The following is a 21,755-nucleotide window of genomic DNA, read 5'->3' as shown; positions in this document are numbered from 1 at the left end:
CTTCTGTTGAAGGAGAACTCACCACCTCTCGTGGCAGCCTGTTCCACTCATTGATCACGCTAACTGTCAAAAAGTTTTTTCTAATATCTAATCTGTGTCTCCTCCCATGCAGTTTTATCCCATTGTTTCTAGTCTTTCCTTGTGCAAATGAGAATAAAGATGATCCTTCTACAATGTGACAGCCCTTGAGGTATTTGTAGACAGCAATTAAGTCTCCTCTCAGTCTTCTCTTCTTCAAGCTAAAAATTCCCAAATCCTGCAACCTTTCCTCATAAGACGGGTTTGCAGACCGGTCACCATTCTGGTCGCTCTTTTCTGTACTTGCTCCAGTGTGTTGATGTCTTTTTTAAAATGTGGCGCCCAAAACTGGACACAGTATTCCAGATGAGGTCTGATCAAAGAGGAGTAGAGGGCAATAATGACTTCACGTGATCTAGACTGTATGCGTCTGTTAATACATCCTATAATTGCATTTGCCTTTTTTGCTGCTGCATCACACTGTTGACTCATATTCAGTCTGTGATCTATTAGTATACCCAAGTCTTTTTCACATGTGCTGTTGCTTAGCCCTATTCCTCCCATTCTGTATATGATTTTTTCATTTTTATTGCCCAGATGTAGTACGTTGCATTTTTCGCTGTTAAAAACCATTCTGTTAGTTGCTGCCCACTGCTCCAGTTTATTTATATCTTTTTGACTCCTCTCTCTCTTCTCTAGTATTAGCTATCCCTCCTAGCTTTGTGTCATTAGCAAATTTAATCAGTTTACCCTCAATTCCTTCATCTAAATCGTTGATAAAGATGTTGAACAATACAGGGCCCAGGACAGAGCCCTGTGGTACCCCACTTGAGACATTCTTCCAACTGGATGTGCAGCCATTTACGACCACTCTTTGGGTCCGATCACTAAGCCAGTTATGAATCCACCTAACAGTTGCCTTGTCCATTCCATACCTAGTCATTTTTTCAATAAGGATTGTGTGAGATACTTTGTCAAATGCTTTGCTGAAGTCAATATATACTATACCTACAGCATTTCCCTGATCCACCCAATCAGTGATTCCGTCAAGGAAGGAAATTAAGTTAGTCTGACATGACTTATTAGTTACAAACCCATGCTGATTCTGTTTAATCACTTCATCCTTATCCAGGTACTGACATACATGTTGTTTAATAATTTGTTCAAAGATCTTTCCTGGTATAGAAGTCAGACTCACCGGCCTATAGTTGCCTGGGTCCACCTTCTTCCCCTTTTTGAAGATAGGAACAACATTTGCTCTTCTCCAGTCTTCTGGGACTTCTCCTGTTCTCCAAGAATTTTCAAAGATTATGGAGAGAGGTTCAAAAATTTCTTCTGCTATCTCCTTCAGTACTCTGGGGTGTAATTTGTCTGGACCTGGAGACTTGAATTCCTTTGGTTTGTTTCAAGCATATGATGCTCATTCACCTGAGGCAAGTAACAGGTGTGGGCAATATGAAAATCGCTCCTGAAACCAGATAAAAAAGGGTTGAAGATGACTCAATTTTTGCATTGTGTGTCTGTGTGTGCCACACTAAGCATGGAGAACAGAAAGTGGAGAATAGAACTGTCTGAGGGCTTGAGATCCAAAATGATTCAAAAATATCAGCAATCTCAAGGTTACAAGTCCATCTCCAGAGATCTTGATGTTCGCTTGTCCACGGTGTACAACATAATCAAGAAGTTTACAACCCATGGCATTGTAGCTAATCTCCCTGGACCTGGATGGCAGAGAAAAATTGATGAAAGGTTGAAGCCCAGAATAGTCTGGAGGGTAGATAAGCAGCCCCAATCAAGTTCCAAAGAAATTCAAGCTGTCCTGCAGGCTCAGCGTGCATCTCTGTCAGTGCAAACTATCCATCAACATTTGAATGAAATTAAATGCTATGACAAGAGACACATGAGCACCCCACTGATGACACAGAGACATAAAAAAGCTAGACTACAGTTTGCCAAAATGTATGTGAGTAAGCCAAAATCATTCTGGGAAAGCATCTTGTGTACAAATGAGACCAAGATGGAGTTTTCTGGTAAAGCACATCATTCTACTGTTTACCAAAAACAGAAAGAGGCCTACAATGAAAAGAACCCAGTACCAACAGTAAAATAGGGTGGAGGATCAAAGATATTTTGGGGTTGTTTTGCTGCCTCTAGCATTATGTTCCTTGACTGTGTTCAAGGCATCATGAATTCTGAAGATTGCAAAAGAATTTTAAGTCACACAGTAGTGCCCAGTGTGAGAAAGCTGGGTTAGCATCCTATGTCATGCGTATTCCAGCAGGACAATGACCCCAAACATACCTCATGAAGCACCCAGAAATGGATGGAAACAAAGCGCTGGAGAGTTCTGAAGTGGCAGCAATGAGTCCGGATCTAAATCCCATTGAACGTCTGTGCAGAGATCATAAAATTGCTGTTGGGAGAAGGTACTCTTCACATATGAGAGACCTGGAGCAGTTTGCAAAAGAAGAGTGGTCCATAAGTCCATTTGAGAGGTGTAAGGAGTTTACTGATGGCTATAGGAAATAATTGATTGCAGTTGTCCAGACATAACTACCCTGGACTTTTGTGGTCAAGTGATAAAGATTCTGGAAAAAGAATAAATCTTTATTAAAAGTGATGTCTCACTAGATAATTCCTGTCCTATTCAGGCATATTTACATCACAGAGAGTCAGAACCCTCCTCTCTGAAACAGAATGGAAAGTCACTCTGTGGAATGACACCTGTTCTGATTTGAGTCATCTTTGTAGCTTATACATAACCATTCATACTTTATGGCAGGTCATGGTTCCCTTTGGTAAAACCAGCCATTTTTGGGGGTTTGTTTAGGATTTGGCAACTGATCACTAGGCAACTGCATTTTTAAACAGGCTGTCAATGAGGATTTAAAAAAAAAAAAAGGATGTCACCCCTTTAACTCAGAATTCCTAATAAGGTATACAAAAATGGGGTTTCCAAGTGAGAGACAAACCATTTAAAGGGAATCTGTCACCAGATTTTTGCTATGTTACCTAAGATCAGCATGATGTCTGCATGCTGTCATTTTGAAAAAAAAAAAAAGGTATAAACTGGTGTGCATGCAGTGTGTAAGCGCATGTTCACACTAGTCACTGAACACAAAGAACCAAAAACAGAAACATAATGATTAAATATGCTATCATTTTGATTGTTTTCTCTGCTGCGGATCTAACAGTGCTCAGAATGCTGAGCTGTGTCCCTGCCATTGATTGACCGCTTTCTGTGTACACTGTATATTGTAAGGTTACACAGAGCAGTTGACTAGGAAACAACGCAAAGCTTACTAAGTGACACATAATCAGTGTCTCAGCCCTTATATCATGCTCCGCAGATTACATAGCAAAAAGTAACAGGTTCCCTTTAAAGAAGCACTCCCATGAAAATTTGTTTCCTCTTAATACATTTCAGTCTTCATATTCATCATAGTCATCATATATAGCACTATGTACTTACAATTGACAATTTTGCCTTTCTACCCACTTAATTCTTTTGTTTTCCATTAGGTCTATGACATCAAGTGATTAAAAACATACTGAGTCTTTCTAAGCTCTGTGTAGAAACAGGAGGACAATTTTCCATGTATGAGTCATCATTAGAACTACAATTCTACATTGCTGCTAAAGTCCCTGGCGGGGGGAGGAGCAGAGCCACTGGGTCAGGAGTTGAGGAGATGAATGATTTCTGCAGGGACAAGAGACTTCCTGATTCTACATAAAGCAGAGAAAAGAGAAGAATTATCTGGGTAGAAAGGCAAAATGAGCAATTGTAGGTACACAGTGCTATATAATATGATGACTGCAATATAGTAACAGGATGAAAACTTTGCTGGGAGCACTTCTTTAGCTGTTTTGTAGTGTGCATTCAACATCCTCTACATCCAGAAGGAGTTTGTGTCAACTTTGCTAATGTAAAACCCATAGATTGTAATAAATAAGATAAAACTTAGGATGAGCATAAAATCTAAAGCATACATTTCCCCACCCCTGAGACAGAAACTGAGACTCTGATACGACACTACTGAGACAGCAGAGAACACAATTGTTTTGACATTTTCACAGGCTGCAGTGAAAATATTTTGCCGTAAACTGTCCTAAGGCGCAGTCTCTGTGTGTTGTGGCGGTGAATACTTTTTTCCATTATCTGCTTCAGTAAGATCTAGGCCAAGTGTTTAGGTTTCTTTCCTGCCAGTGCCAGTAACTGTTTCTTCACAATGATTTGTGTACTTAACTTTACCATCTGCTTTGAGAACTTCTTTCATATGATATTCCCTTAAGAGTATTCTTTAATTACTTGGGTTGTGTGTTGCAAAATAGCAACATATAAAATATAAGCAAGCCATGCCTTTCATCCCACAGGAAACATTAAAGTAACTATAGGAGACTTCTCCATAATGAACTAACATGCTGACCAACTTCCTGTAGACGCCACCATAGTGGAACTCTTGCACATCACCTTGCTCCTCTTAGGCGGCACTTATTGTGCTCAGTCTCTTGAAGGACCACATAAAGTGCTCAGCATAAATGAATACACTCCAACTCAACATTGTTTATGGGATACCAAACCAAAATTTAAGAGTGATCGCCGCTTCACTTAGCAACCACTGTGTGATTCGACAGGTCACAACCACAGTCATGTAGTGCCGAAGAGGGACTGTCAATTGGTGAAGATGGCTACCGGAGCGTGTGAGACTGCTGGAGTAGTGCTTTAAAGGGCTCAATCTATACTTAAACATCCCTGACAACAAATTCAACTAAGCCCAGTCATCTGATCCTTGACTAAGCTACTAGTTTCTGGGATTGCTTTTGAGCGTAAAAGTATATTTATTGTTTGCTACTTTTGGATTGGATTGAACCAGACTGATACTTGATAACTTCAGGACTACCGCCAGTCATAGGTGGGATTCGGCTGGTTCACTTTGGTTTGGACAAACCATTTTTCTAACACTCATTCATTTCACCACAGCATGGAGGAAATGGTCACTATACGGTTACCATTATGAAGTGGGATATTACAGTGTATATAGAAGGCTTTCAGAGTCGAATTGTATGATGGCTTCATATTTAAGGTCTAAGAGGGGGCTGTATATAGTAGAGGCTGAAAGTGATGTAAGAGCAAGTTTGGGGCTGCATTGCAGCAAATAGAGTTGAGCATTTGGTCTAGATTAATTAACAACCCCAAATATACAACCAATGTCACTAACCCTTAACGACCAGGGGTACTTCAGTTTTTGAATTTCTGTTCTTTGCTCCCATTTTTCCCAGAGCCATAACTTTTTTATTTTTCAAGCAATATGGCAATGTGAGGGCTTGTTTTTTTGCAGGACAAGTTGTACTATTGAAACATTGGTTTTAACATATCGTGTACTGGAAAACGGGAAAAAAATTCATGTGCGGTGAAATTGCAAAAGAAATTATCTACGCCGTCGTTTTTGTTTTTTTACCATGTTCACAAAATGCTTAAACTGACCTGTCATTATGATTCTCCGGGTCATTACGAATTCATAGACACCAAACATGTCTAGGTTCTTTTTTTATTTAAGTGGTGTAAAAAAATTCCAAAATGTGTTAAAAAATGCTGGAGATGATGATATGGTCCTCACAGAGCCCAGACGTCAACATTGTCGTCAAGTCTGTGTGGCATTACATAAAGGAACAGAAGGATTTGCGCAAGCCTGCATCCACAGAAGACTTATTGTTAGCTCATTAAGAGTTTTGGGACAAACTCTCTGAAGAGTTCCCTCTAAAACTATGTGCAAGTATGCGGTGGCATGTAAATGTTCAAAATTACAGTTATTGTGAACAGTTAAGCAATGATCTCTAAAAGTCCTAAAGATGACATTGCAAAAGTTTATGAACCTTTGGAGATTTGTGTGCTCAGATAACTTTGACCAAGGTTTCAGACATTAATTATCCTGTTAGGGTTCTGACTAGTTCACTCTCATCGTTAAAAAGGTCAAGCCTTCCCTAACCTTTTCCCAAAAAACAGCAGCTGCTGTTTTGTTAGCAGCTGTCTAGCACTCTGAAAATGAAAATGGTGGAAACCCACAAAGCAGGAGAAGGCTATAAGATAACAAAGCATCTTCAAGTTGCCCTTTCCTCAGTTTGAAATATAATTAAGAAATGGTAGTTAACCAGAACAGTGGCGGTCAAGGTAAAGTCTGGAAGACCAAGCAAAATTTAATTGAGAACTGCTAGTAGGATTGCTAGAGAGGCCAATAAGAACCCCTGTCTGAATGCAAAAGACCCTTGGAAAGATTTAGCAGACTCTGGAGTTGTGGTACACTGTTCTACTGTTCAGAGACATCTCCACAAATATGGCCTTCATGGAAGAGTCATCAGAAGAAAACCTCTTTTGCGTCCTCAACATAACATTCAGCATCAGAAGTATGCAAAAGAACAGCTAAACAAGTCTTAGGCATTTTAGTTGGCTACAAAAAGCATTTACAAGCTGTTATACTTTCAAAAGTGGGTGCTACTAGGTACTAACCATACACAAGAAGAAAACACAGAATGACAAATGTGGAGAAATACCCTGCAGTAACAAATATGACAGTAATCAGCAAGTGCTGGTAAAAAGATGGCAACAAATACAGGGTATTTAGTCGATACGTTTTTTTGAAAAAAAATGTATACCAAGCTACTCCACCTCGTCAAGGTAACCCTTAATGGAGCAGTCCCTATCTAATGTATTTAAAACCTGAACATATGAACAGTGTCTAAATGAACAGGATTCAGACAGGCGCTTCCTAGTATGGGCACGTGGTGTAAGACAGCTCTTTATGTGCATGTCACACAAGAGAGGGGTGGGGTCTCTCAAACCATGCATAAGCCAGGAAAAAAAGGGATTAAAAACACATATGACATGCACAAATGTGAACAAGTCGGTCAGACAGTGTTCACACCACCCACTGACTGAAACACAAAAAGAAAACACAGAATGACAAATGTGCAGAAATACCCTGCAGTAACAAATATGACAGTAATCAGCAAGTGTTGGTAAAAAGATGGCAACAAACACAGGGTATTTAGTCGATACGTTTTTTTGCCAAAAAATGTATACCAAGCTACTCCACCTCGTCAAGGTAACCCTTATTGGAGCAATCCCTATCTGATGTATTTAAAACCTGAACATATGAACAGTGTCTAAATGAATAGGATTCAGACAGGCGCTTCCTACTATGGGCAAGTGGTATAAGACAGCTCTTTATGTGCATGTCACACAAGAGAGGGGTGGGGTCTCTCAAACCATGCATAAGCAAGGAAAAAAGGGATTAAAAACACATGTGACATGCACAAATGTGAACAAGTCGGTCAGACAGTGTTCACACCACCCACTGACTGAAACACAAAAAGAAAACACAGAATGACAAATGTGCAGAAATACCCTGCAGTAACAAATATGACAGTAATCAGCAAGTGCTGGTAAAAAGATGGCAGCAAATACAGGGTATTTAGTCGATACGTTTTTTTGCAAAAAAATGTATACCAAGCTACTCCAGCTCGTCAAGGTAACCCTTAATGGAGCAGTCCCTATCTAATGTATTTAAAACCTGAACATATGAACAGTGCCTAAATGAACACTGTCTGACTGACTTGTTCACATTTGTGCATGTCACATGTGTTTTTAATCCCTTTTTTTCCTTGCTTATGCATGGTGTGAGAGACCCCACCCCTCTCTTGTGTGACATGCACATAAAGAGCTGTCTTACACCACGTGCCCATACTAGGAAGCGCTTGTCTGAATCCTGTTCATTTAGACACTGTTCATATGTTCAGGTTTTAAATACATTAGAGTTTTCTAATGTGACACAGCTAAACTCAGCTGCACTGCCCCTTTTCTCCACCCTGACTCATGCAGGATGTTAGACCAGAAGATCAGAAATAACATCTGGCACACTGAGAAACCTGCTCTAAACTATGGTGCCTTATTCTTCTTTCCTTTTGCGTGTTGCTGCCTGCTTATAGCTCTGTGTCATATACGGGGAAAAATATACGCCCCCACTGAAAACTATCTGATTACCTCCACCCTGACATAAAACTTAACTCATTATTAGAGACTACATGGAGGCCCAATGCTATCGCATCGGGAGGGCGGTAATGTCACGATGGGGGCAGGCTTTGCAGCATTGAGAATCTCTCCCCCCATGTGCTCACCCACCTATCCACTCTCTCTTTCCCCATGTGCTGACTTCTCCAGTGCTCTCTTCTTTGACCTGGCTACCCCATGTGCTAACCCCCATGTCTGCTGTCTCTCTCCTTCCTGTGCTTTGTTCTCCCCTCATGTGCTGTACCGTTTGAGCTGTCTCCCCCTGTGCTCTGTCTCTCTCACCCCTGTGTCTGACTGTGTACAGAACATACCATAGCTCCTGGGCAGGGGAGGAAGCAAAAGACAATACTGATATTACAGCAGGAGATTGCAGAGGATACATTTTGTGAGGTAAAATATTGTTTAAAAACAGTCATTGAAATATTTTACCTCACAAAATGAATCCTCTGTGATCCCTTGCTCTAATGTCAGTATTGTCTTTGGCTTCCTCCCCTGCCCAAGAGATGCAGTATGCTCCGTACACAGTCAGACACAGACAATTTTAAATTGAACTTTCGTTCATGGGAAAACCCTTTTAATGTGACCGCCTGTAGACACGTCGTGCATCTGCTGCCGGGATCAGCCGAACGATTCACTGCATCTGTGCGGAATTCGTGCAGGCGCAGTGCGATGGTGTTCCTCTGGTGGTACCGTGCAAGAGGCTGTGTGAGTGTGAGTTGCTTATGGCGTATACAGTGTATGTGTGTGGTGCGACGGTGTTCCACTGGTGGTACCGCACAATAGGTTGGTACCAGCAGCAGTTTCCATATTGAGACACCCATCACTTTGGTGTCCCAATATGGCGGTCAATGAATTTCCTCCCCTTGGAATTCTGGGATACGGTGACATCTGGACAGAACATGAAATGAAAACCTTACAAGGCAATTATATAAATAGATTAGTGAACCTGAACTTAAAAGTTTGTGGTTCGTACCAGACAGTTGTTGTCCGGTGCTAAACCCCCATCACTGACTTCTCCCGGAAGTCCATTTCAATATTCGGAGGAGAGAGAGAGGTTTTCAGTTCAAAATTTCAGGTCTCTAATGTTTTCAATGGGGTTCTGGTTCAAGTTCAGTTTTAGAATAACGTTTGGGTCGGGTACCAGAACCTGAATTTCCATGGGTCCGCTCATCCTTACTCATTAGGTGCAAAACACTTTGCTAATATTTTTGCAACTAAGAGGCGAAATGAAAAAAAATATTCAGCTCTCTGCAGCCACTATTACAATCTATGTTCAGTTCAATCTGAAAAATTTGGTAACAGGTCCTCTTTATGATAAAGATGTCTTAAAAAGTTACTTTTATTCGCTTGTACTGTTAATTTATGAAAAGTTTGTTGAAATTACATTGATCACTTAAGGATGTGTTTGATCAGAATACCTTTTTGATCATCTCCATGTGTTTTTATCTTGTTGTTACTGCCATCTATTGATGGGGAAAAATGTGGGTGAATGTAGATTTTAGGCGAAAATAATAATAGGCTTAGTGCTGTAACCATAGCCAGATTGATGCATACATACAATTAGATTATCAGCTAAGGATTATGGTCATATTTAATTGGATTTATTTGGAGAAGAAAGCCAGGGGAAATTGGAAAGTGATTAAACAACATATGGCCATGATTATATTTGTTAGAGATCTGCTTTGTAGTTTAAATATGATAAATTAAATTAGATTGTACATGGAAGTTATTGAGACAGTAGAATGACAAAAGCTGTAAAAGTAGATTTTCCAAAGAATTGCTTAAGCTTTTTTATTAAATTTACAATTTCCTAGAAAATATAGACACGAAATTGGGATTAAAATTCTTGGAAAAGCTGAAATTTAATGGCAATGATAATTTGATAATTACATTTGTTTAAATCTCTAACTTTAGGATATAAAAAATGTCTGAAATTATAGAAACATGTCTTAGTGGTTTCCTTTTGGAGGGTGTGTATAAGCGAGGTCACCCTCAGATTTGTAGTCTTAATTGCTCTTCAAAGCTATATACTGTAAATTTGTAGCATCCAGAACTCTGATGGGTCTGTTACCAGGATGGGATATTGCAAAGTTAAAGAGGATGTTGTGGGCCTTTCATATTAATGACCTATTCTAGACTATTAAAGGAACACTCCCATGTATGTTTTTATTTTACCATATGAAAACTATTATGCACTGTATGCAAGTGTAATTTGTGTAGTAACACCAGATGATGTCTTCTCCTGGGATGAGCCCTATTCCTGTCCGCTTTGGCTCCACGTGACCACCTCTGTATCGTGAGAGATCACTATGTGGAACTACGATTACAATCTCAAAGCTACAGAGCCTCTTTCAAAATTCCCAGAGACTTATATTGAGAACATTCCAAAAGGGACTTCCACTCCACGCAGCAACCACTGTGTGATTCAGGAGGTCACAAATGCTGTGACATTTTGCTGGAGCAGACTAGAGTGGGGCTGATACTGGGAGAAGACAGCGGCTCACTGCCATCACATGGGAAAATTAAAAAAAATAATCGGAGTGGTCTTTTAATATTAAGCCAACGGTATCTGACTCCCAGGACCCCTGCCCCAATAAGCTAATTAAAGGGTCTGCAGCATAAGCAGTGTGCTATCATCATTGCTTGCCAGACACAGCACTGTACAATTTGGTTGGAGTACAAGACATTACAAAAGCGGCGATCATTGCTGAAAGAAAAGGGGGAACCCAGCTGTGATTACAGGGGAAGGTGAGCAAGTATTGCTCTGAATGCTGGCGAAAGGTACCCAGTTGTGCTTTGACCAAGCAAAATTAAAGAATAAACCTGCTGTGATCACTGGGCAAGAAAGAGAGTCCTCTTGTGACCTAGCAAGAAAAGAAAGTGCATTTCGTGTAATAAAATGGGAAATGGCATATGCCCTGCAGGGAACAAGGGCAAATGCGGGAGTGCCCTGCTGTGATCACCGAGACCATTGCTATATTGGAAGGTGGTGGGAGTTTCTGTAACGTCTTGGGGAACGAAAGGTCTTGCTGTGGATACTGGGGGAAATATAACAAAGATGTTTTTGGGATTACTGGAGTAGGGGGAACTTCTGTAACTACTGTAGTAAGGGCTACTGGGAGAAAGTCACTGCCGTGATCCCTGGAGAGAGCAGTGGTTGACAGTGCTCTGCAGGGGTGTATCTTCTGGGGTAAGGTGAGGGCTACTATGACTATTAAATCAGAAATTTAGTATTGCAGTACATTTAAAAAAAAAAAAAAAAAGTACCGTACCTGGCCTATTATAAGTTCTAAAAGAAACGGTCGTCCGTACTGAAATGTGGACTGTACATATTTTTGGTTCATGAGACGTGAGAGTACAATGAAAAACATCCTTGTGCTGAGTGGTCTCGCTGACTTGTCGCCCCGTCGGTTGTTTCTACTACAAGATAGACTTGCTGCACGCATTTCTGCGCGGCGGTGGTTTGTATGTGCTGCTTACATTTCACTCCTGCCAAATTCTTTCTTCATTTGTTAACAATGTACAGATATAGTTTGGAGGAATTTGTTTTCAGTGTGAAAACAGAGTCCTTATAGAGGTGACAAAGTGAGTTTCTAAAGACGTTTGGAAGTTCTATTCCACTATTCAAACCCTGTATTCTGTCATTGGTGAATAAGCTGGAACATACAGGAATATTACTGGATAGACATGATGGAGGATGTCTGAAAATTTCTGAGGAAACAATTCAATAAGTGAAACAGCAACTTCTGGAATCTTCACGTAAATCGTTGCACAGGATTTCCCAGGAGACAGGCATGTCATGTTACACATGTCAACAAGCGGCCAAGAAAGATCGTGTTCGCCCATACAGAGTGACTGTACTGAATTTACACTGCCGGATTCTTTCCTTTGGGGCCATTTGAAGGGTCAGGTGTACAGTAATAAGCCATGAATATTACAGGCACTCTGAGAGAACATACAGCGAGAAATTCAGGCTATGACCCCAGACTTCTTCCATAATACATTTAACAATATGGAATGGCACGTGCAGGCATGCTTAGATGCGAAATGTGGAAATTTTCAACACCTGCTTTAAAGCATCAGTTTCTCATGAACCAAAGTATGTACAGTTTTTTTCTGTATGATAGGTAATCTCTTTTAGAAGTTACAGCACTTTTTCCTTGTAAAGCAGCGAGTGAATCACCCTGTAGTATATGGTCCTGTTATCATCATTTATTGCATTCCTAATTCTAATAACATCTTTCCATCTTTCATTAATTATGTCAAGTGTTTCAATGTTTTGTTACAGTCCTATAAATTATTGTAATAGCAGACGAACAAAATTTTTTATATGGACGGAAATATAATGTTGAAACCATTCTAAAGTCTATGAGGTAACCATCAGCTACAATTATTCTTTCTATGTACTTGATGTATATTATTAAGTCATTTTGTGCCAATTTTAGTGTTTAGTGATTAGTCTTAATGTGGATTATTCATTTATCTACTATTTTCTTCTAATAACAATAATGTCACATTTCAGAATCCTAAATCACAATTTCGTGGATTGAATGGGGCGCATTGTCTTAGTGCTCGGCTACAGTCTTCACATCTGCTTTCTGTGTCACACTATTTTATACCATGTTTTATATGTGTTGGCTCCATAACTTTTCAACCAATTTCAGACCAATAAGTAGCCAAACATGCATTCTTAATGAATTACCAAATCCTCAGCTTGCCATTTCACTCTCATTCTGGATTTTAAAGTAAACCTTTTGCGGCATATCCTGTGTTCCAGTTACCGAATCACCATTGTTCTGAATCTGTTTGAAAATTTGAAATAAATACCATGTGTTACGTGGAAGAATGCCGTACACAAACCATGTGTTGGGAAAGGTCCGCTTTCAATTTTCTTTAGTTAGATCTGTAACTAAAAATATATTCTCTCATCACTGTGTTTATTATTCCAACAGAGAAAGCTAAATTAAGAATTCACATGTTACAGAAGCCCATTCCAACAGTTTTACCATGATTTCATCCACAGCATATATATTACAAGTGATATCTGTATATCTGGGCAAAGACAACCCCCTTAATAATCCAGCCCCTATGACGATCAGCTGATTGCTGTGGGTCTCACTCCCGACACCCATAGGAAACAGGCGACATACAGGATTACAAGGTGGCCAACCGATGATTTGAGTTTGCCAAAATGGGAGTTACTCTTGAAGTTATTGCTAGGACTTGCATATTCTGGAATACATCATATGGATAGAGATTGACCTCATGAGACAAATTCCTTAATATTCTTCAATTATTTCACATAATCATTAAAATAATTTTTCCAAGATTCAGATACGGTAATAATGATTTATCCTTAGAGTGCATTTACAAAGGTTGATTATTGTGAACTAGCGTTCCTATTAATGCTTGTTTCCTGATAATTGGTCAGTGTAAACAGGTTGCCAGTCACCCGACAAAAGAGCAAAACAATTGTGTGTCAGGTGAAATGATTTTTAAACTTGCTTAAACGTCATGATTCTCAGCAGCACATTATCCTGTGTAAACAGGACTTGTGCTGCCGAGAACGATGGCAGTCTACACTTTTGAACAATCTGTTAACAAAATTTCTGAGCGCAGACTACTAAATGACCACCGATGACCTTCAATGCAGCCAGTCTTTCCAGGCGTTTAATGCCTCCTGCTGGCTAGTTTAAATATACAATTAGGAATGGTCATCACTATCAAATGAGTGACGGTTCAACAATGGGTACCCCAAAAGTCAACTGCTTTCAATCTTGGTGGTGTCGGTGTATCAAATCGAACAGCAAAGTTCTGCTAACTGGGTAGTGGTTATTCCCTGCTTCTGCAGCTCAGTTCCTATACATGAAATATGAGCTGTGCTTTATATTCACTGCTTGTAATGCAATGGCTACTACACGGTGGATCTGTGCTGTTTGGCCACTGCCTGAGATGAAAACAGCTGATCAGTGGGGGTGACGGGTGTCAGCCCCCACTGATCTGATATTGGTGACTTAAGATTAAGCCATAAATGTCAGATCAGTGAGTGTTTCTCATGAGGAATGTCCACCAACTGAGGATCCAGATTCCAGTTTCCAACTACAGACACTCTCCATTATAATCAGTGAGCTATAGAGAACCTACATATGGACTTTACTTGTTTCCGTAACCCCAATAGATTTTTATGGCGAGGAATTGCACACGTACGCTTCGTTCGATAATACAAATGCTGAGATATTTGCTCCATCTTTAGAAAATCTTGGATTATTTGTCTTTTATTTAATTTTTTTTTGTGAATGATATATAACCATTATTTGAGCACTGAAGCACTTAGTATATATCCGTTACATTACTAAGTGTTACTTTAAATATTACCATATGATGCCCGCATAGTACAAGATGCAGGATAGGAAAAAAGTGGTCAGACAATCCGCGCTGTGAATCACTATGAACAATTATTATTACAGTGGTCTTTATTCGACGCGTTTCGAAATTTCACAGAACTCCTTCCTCAGGAAAAAACCACTATGAACAATTATTATTACAGTGGTCTTTATTCGACGCGTTTCGAAATTTCACAGAACTCCTTCCTCAGGAAAAACCACTATGAACAATTATTATTACAGTGGTCTTTATTCGACGCGTTTTGAAGTTTCACAGAACTCCTTCCTTAGGAAAAAAACACCTGGTGTTTTTTGCCTGAGGAAGAAGTTCTGTGAAACTTCGAAACGCGTCGAATAAAGAACACTGTAATAATATTTGTTCATAGTGATTCGCAGCGCGGATTGTCTGACCACTTTTTTCCTATCCTGCATCTTCTACGTCGGTCCCTCGTGGATCTGTGGTTCCTGCAGCAGCGAATCCTCCATACTTATTACAAGCTCCATCTGGTGAGTGTATTATTTTTAAATTGATATACCTACACTGGATAATGCACTATTGCGCTATTTCTCTTCAATAGTAGCCCGCATAGTACAGTCATACAAAGTATGAGTCACAGCTTTGCATGTTGCACCAGCTTCACCCACATGTCTATTATGGTTGAACATCTGTGAATTGATTCTTTACTAAACAATAGACATAGCATATTTATATTGGTGGTAAACCTAATATTATTGTCATTGTTTTCTAAACAGGAGGTTATTGCTTACTATTCCCAATACTCCTTAGATGAGCGAATGAGGAGCCACATGGCCTTAGACTGGATAATGAAGGAAGAAGAGAGTCCTGGAATCATATCTCAGGAGCTTCAGCTTGCTCTCAGGGAATTGGAAGAGTCGAGAAAAGCCGGGAGAGAGCTGCGATTCTATAAAGAAAAGAAGGAAATCTTGAGCTTAGCTCTGAGTCACATCTACAGCGATTGCATTACTTCACCTACACATGTTGATCATCTGAACTTTACTTTAAATGGTTATCACTAGTAGATCTATGGCACTAAGTCTTCTGATAGCAGAACAGTGAATGGAAACAAGTTCTTGTTCATAAGACCACCCAGGTGCAACAGCAAGGAAACTTTTATAGACATTGTTACTGAGTTGTGTATTTCCTAGTCATTTACAACACATTCTTGCCTTGTACTGTAACAAAACGGCAAGTTTTTTTTTTGGTAGAAGCTTCATTTTTGTATATCAGCTCTGTATCTGTACAATATGTTACTAATATTTTAATCTTAATTCATTATGGCCAACCTGATGCCTTAACTGCATCATTCATGGTCCCAGATGCCCAAAATGATCCCTTAATGCATGTTCTAAAACAGACATGCACAATATGCTTGTTTTAGTTATTTGCATTTTATGATTTCTGTTCATTTAAAGAACTTTCACCAGTAATTGAAGATCATGAAACATATGGTATAATATCCTGACTCCCAAAATGTCATGTCACATGGCTGCCTCGTCCATTGTCTCCTTCATATGAATGAAACATCATAAAACCTGCATCTGTTGGAGAAAGCAGCCACAGGACAGAACTAATTGTCGCTACAGCTGGAGCACATGGGATCAGTATGGAATTGTGACAGTAATTCAATTAGAAACATTTTTTCTTCCTTGATTCTTCAAGCTGGCATGTTGTTTGTGTTCTCAACGTTACACAATCTCTTGTGTTGCTCAACACAAAGATCTTAAATTGTACTTGAGATTTCAGGAGAACTTTAAAGGGGTTGTCCGGTCTAAAATAAAATGTCTGCAGTAACGCTATGTGGCTGCAGACTTGTGAATTTCCCCCCGGCTCACACACTGTGCACTGTGAGGATATGCTGTTGTCTGCCCTATGAATGTGGTCAAGTATGCGATACAATATGCATACTCCTGGGCGTAACCCATCCAGTGGGCACGGCCTCACTCAATATACTTATATTGAGGGAAGCCAGGCCCACTAAGAAGCCATGCCCACTAGACAGGGCACGGCCTCCCTTACGTCACTTGTATTGAGGCCACGCCCACTAGACGGGTTCTGCCCGGGAATATGCATATCGCATACATGACCACTGTTCTTCTGCAGGCAATGGTGAATCCTCGCAGTGAGATTCACAGGTCTGCAGTCACACAGAGTGACTGCAGACTTTTCATTTTAGACTGGACAACCCCTTTAAGCAGAAAGTCTGTGTCTTCCCCTATTCATTCCTTCCTCCTTTCTCCCCTATTCATCGTATTTTATGAACAGCAACTGTCCTTTTTCTCAGTAATGGGAAAACCTGTACACACCATGTCAGATTTTACCTGTAAATTAAGAGTGAAAAATCAATCCAGGAGGAAAAAATGCAGATTTGTATCACAAGATATATTACAAAGTTTATTATCTTGTATTATTGATTTCTGAAAAATGTTCTTCTATGGTGAATAATAACATAGCTCCTATTGACTTCATCTGAGTTCTTGTGATCCACCAAATGATCTGAGATGGTTCCAATTCCCCAAATGATCAGACCATCTCTTATGAGATCCAACTCTTGAAATGAGCCCGACCATGGTGTAGGGGGATTGTGTTAATATACTCACCCACCGCCACCTTCTCCAGGATCCAATGCCTCTTCTCAGAGTTGGCACTTCTGCTCTTCAGACTCTCCGGCTCACTCTATACCCTATGCCCTCTTTTACAATGAAAGTCTATGGAGTCTCATTCTGAAGCTCCATAGACTTACACTGTAAAAGCCACTTATGGGTCAAGACGAGCGCAGACAGTCTGAAGAGCGGTGATGTCACTCAGAAGGGGAGTGTAACAGCGCTGGATACCGAAGAAGGTGACGGCGGTAGGTGAGTATATTAACACACTGACACTACACTACATAAACGCATACACAGATTTAGTAACAAAAATCTATATAGGAGGGCTTCGGGCTTCTTTAAGTTGATCATGGCATGTTACTTTGTAACAAGCCCAACTGTAGGCCATTCTTTGTGTCTTGCCTTCGAGGATTCACAGAATAGCCAATATAATCAGTAGGTAGAATCCTGTAAAAAAGCATTTGTAATGTCTCAGTAATACAAATTTATTTTGTAATAGATGTTTCATATTGATGTGACTGTTGTAAATCTAATAGCCACACTGATGGAGATGAAGCTGAGTGTATTTGCTTTCCTTATGCCCGATTTCCTATCCACATTACTGTGACAGCCGTGTACGATTTCTTCATTGAATCTCCGTTAAGATCATCTAATCTCTATAGTTTATTTGCTTTTAGTGTTTTGCACTTTTTTTTACTAAATTTTTTGAAGTGAATACACCGTTTTTTGCACTTAGTATTTTGCACTTTTTTTCTTACTTTATAACTTGCTAAACTCTTGTAGCTTTTGTATGTGAACAGTTCTGAAAATAATTTATTACAGGGATTCATCTTGTGTTAACTTTCACTGCTACATAAGAATACAAATGTTCAAAAATATTGTTTGGACCCCTAAATTGTATCTTAGATTTGTGACCGTTTGTCGTTCGAGTGGTCGGATTCCTTTTCTGCAACACTGACATCTGTAGGCTAGAAGAAGCGCTACACTAAATTTAACATTAATGCAATGTCAAGTCACAACAAAACAAGGCATAAATTGATATTTTTTGCTTAACAAAAATGATTAAGAATTAAAATCCATCCAAAAAGCATTTCAAATCTAAAATTGTAGATCTGCAAGTCTGTAAATAGTACATTTGAATAAAGAATTTAGATAAAAGCATAAAATATGATAATGTGACCTGTTTTGGTTCCACTCTCTGGAGTTATACTTCTGTGTTATATAATTTAACAGATAAAGGGAACCTATCGTTAGATGTAAAGAACGTGACAATATATGGGATGACAATAGCAGTATCTCTCTCTGAAATTTCCCTAGCAGCTTGAAGGTAATATTAAGGTTGTAATTAGAATTGAGTGAATTTTTCAAAATTCAGTTCTGATTATGATCGGCAGCGTATATTCTATTTGCAGTATTCACCGAACACTGCCGAATGTCATTGGAGTAGAAATGAGCAAATATGCCAGGAATCAATCGTCAAACATAAGTTTGGCACGAATAGGGTACCAATATGGCACAAATATGGTAAATTCAGATTCGGTGACAGATTCCGAACATATTCGCTTAACTCTAGTTATAATGTCATTAGAAAAGAGAAAAAAAATTATTTTGCATAAATGTACAAATCAGAGGAGGAGCTGGAAATTCTGGCGGGTAGGAGGCTATGAAATGCTAACGTGGGCAATGGATTAGGGGCCTGCGAATTGACTCATTGTTAACATGCAATGCTGTAATTGTGCATTTTCGGCCACCACTCAAAGGCAGCAGTGGTGGCCGATTCCCTTGGCTACAAGATGTAAACTATAAAACTTAACGGCTTGTTTGCTGTCAGTTAATAGTCATTGGGTGGGTCCATCTTCACAAGTAGAAGATGCATTTCTATCCTGCAGAGTAGCTACAGACACCTAGCGCATGTGTAGTGTGCAGATAAAGAGAAGGCATATACCGCCACCATAATCTGTTAATGTCCAAATCCCTTCATTAAAAGTATTAAAAGGCACCATGCCTTCTGTAAAGATAATAGGGGCACACTTTAGAAAAAATGAAACAGCTCTGAAACCATATGTCACATTACCGTGCATGCATACTGTGTACTTATATTTTATATAACATTACATGTAAAGACGCTATCCTAATATCTATTTTCAGGCGCCCCCTATTTTCCAACCTAGCTCCCTTTTGATTGACAGTTCAAGCGAGCAGCACTATCACGTCGCTGGCCTGAGCCTGATTGACCTTGCATGCTTCAGTTGCATCAACTTAGACCGTATTGGAAGCGATAGGATTATGTCAACCTGCTACAATAAGCATGTGCCACCATCATTCCTGCAATACTCTGTCGCAGCAAACAGAAATCTGAAGTATCATCTGGAGAAGAGCAGGGGGACGTGGAAGATGGTTCTACTTCTGCCGCTGATGCGCACTAGGTGGTAGGAGGTGAGCAGAGGTGATAAGCTTCTGTTCCCCAGAAACTGAGGAAGAAGCGTCCAGATTAACTAGTGACATGGGAGAGGAGCATCTCTGCGTGCTTTCGAGATCTTTGCTCACATCTTGTTAACATGCTTATGTTCTCAGACTGCTCTGAGACAGCAGTGGTCCATCCCATAGGCTACGAGCTGTAAACCATGAAGCTCAATAACGCAAATTTCAGGTCAACTGTGCATAGAAAAAGCAATTTAATAAAAAATGTGCTTAGTTTTACAGTGGAATAACACTTTAATGGATGGATGTGTTAAAATAGTTGATGACTACAGCATGTTATTGTTATAATGAAATCCCATCAAATTCTTGTGTTAATTTTCCATGGTTAGCCAGGATTGGTTAGGATGGATTGATGATTTTTCAGCAGATGTACACTTGTACAGTATCTGAGTTTGATAAACTTTTCCTACCTGAACCCTTGAAAAAAAACATCACACACATGACACACAAATATCTACAGTCGCAGTGGTACTGCCTATAAATACTGTTGGAATTGATTGAACAATTGTTATACTTTGGTTTTGTGTATTTTTATAACACAAGATGTAATTTTTGTTGTTTTGTTCTAAATGATCAAATAAAGATGTACAGTCAATTTTATAAGATTCAATTTTTTTTGCTACATTTTCTATTGAATATTAAAAGGGTCATCTGCCTATCACTGTCTAGTTCATAAAAGAAGTATGACACTTTGGACTTTCCTAGTATAAGTCAGAGCAGACAGTTGCCGCTATCATCAATCCCTAGTTTAGAGAACCATGTGTTAGATTGTTAGGGAGTGGTGCTGCATTTGGACAGGAGGTTGTCCTATAAAACCCCTGTAAGTAAAATAATTTGGTTCACATGATGAGAATACCAAAACATAAAGTCAAAATATAGATGTAGCAATAATGATAAATGTAACATAAATGCTGTAAGGTATATTTCACATTAGCTGGCTACTAGAGATGGATCTTTTGAAATTAAAATTTTAGAGGCTTCACAAATCTTCCCCAAAAATTTGATTCAAAACAAATAAATTTGCTCAATTCTCAACAATAGAGATGAGCAAACCTTTAATGGTTCGGTTTGGTTCAATTCGCCGAACGTTTAGCCGTTCACCGAATGCAATTAGATTCAATGGGAGGCCAAACCAAACGTATACACAACACCTTCATGGTGACAAAATGCTTCCCAAATAGCTAAAATTAGATTCAGACACCATGAAAAGTGGCATCAAATGACCCACAGGGAAAATTTGCAAATGGCACAACAGCAGTCAGCCATGGGCCATGCATGAGGTATCAGGGTCTGGCCCAGCATTTACAGTTTGGAATTGAAGTTTCAGTGAGGACCTGGTGGTTAAGGGAACGGCATAAGCCTTATTAACTGGGAGACCTCATACCTCCATTTTTTTTCATTCCAGCAACACTCAGATGGCACAAACATCAGTTTCATACTGTAATATTAGTAGAAAAATGTAAGGAAAGTAACACAGGTAGTTGACAGAAAGTGCATGCCTGCCTGTTTCGGAGCACTGCTTACACAGGCAACCCACCAGATGGAGGGTGGCATTAATTTCCCAAGAGTAGAAGTAGTATTATAGGCATCTGATACACCTTCTATTACATGCAACCAACCAGTCTCTACATTTCAAAAAATTGTTTGTAACATCAGCAGCAGTAGCAACAGCAGGCACAGAAGACACCACAAAGATGGTACAGACTGCAATAATGTGAGATCGATGCATGACACTAAAAAACGACACCATCGCCTAGTCTGCCCAGTCTGCGACTAGGGTGCAAAAGTCATTGGAGGTCCATGACTTGTTCATTTTGATGAAAGTTAGGTGGTCTACATTTTCAGGGGACAGTTAGATGTGCTTTCTGTCAGGACATCACCAACAGCGCTGAGAGAATGCAGGCTGCCAGGCATTGCAAAACCTCCAAGGCATGACAGGCAAGCTCAAGCTATTCTTCCATTTCTGAAGCCCAAAATGCAAAAGAGTCCAAACCCCCCTGATGGTATTGATATTGAGCTCCAGATACTCCTGCATCATCCTCTCCAGTCATTCTCAACGTGTAAGACTTGTACTCTGTTCTGCTGGTGCATGGGCTGGTCTAACAAATGTGTGAAACAACTCACAGAAATTGCTTATGCCACTAACACTTCTGCTACTGCTGCTAATGTTTTTGCGATAACGA

At 39.7% G+C, this 21,755-nt stretch overlaps 1 protein-coding gene across 2 annotated transcripts in view; it reads left to right on the top strand.

Annotated features, from left to right (window-relative positions):
• The window catches only part of LIX1 (limb and CNS expressed 1), a 170,779-nt gene extending 150,604 nt beyond the window's left edge, over positions 1-20,175 (top strand). For both annotated transcript variants that reach the window (XM_073543657.1, XM_073543710.1), the window contains one exon: positions 15,220-20,175. In XM_073543657.1, coding sequence (XP_073399758.1) covers positions 15,220-15,504 — 285 coding nt within the window. In that variant the 3' untranslated portion in view covers positions 15,505-20,175. The remainder of the gene's footprint in view (positions 1-15,219) is intronic.
• Positions 20,176-21,755: the final 1,580 nt, after the last annotated feature.

This window comes from Dendrobates tinctorius, unplaced genomic scaffold (assembly GCF_039654945.1).
Source record: "Dendrobates tinctorius isolate UK_male_01 unplaced genomic scaffold, ASM3965494v1 ptg000003l, whole genome shotgun sequence".
In the NCBI taxonomy this organism is placed as follows: Eukaryota; Metazoa; Chordata; class Amphibia; order Anura; family Dendrobatidae; genus Dendrobates; species Dendrobates tinctorius.
This window is presented reverse-complemented; position numbering and strand designations above follow the sequence as displayed.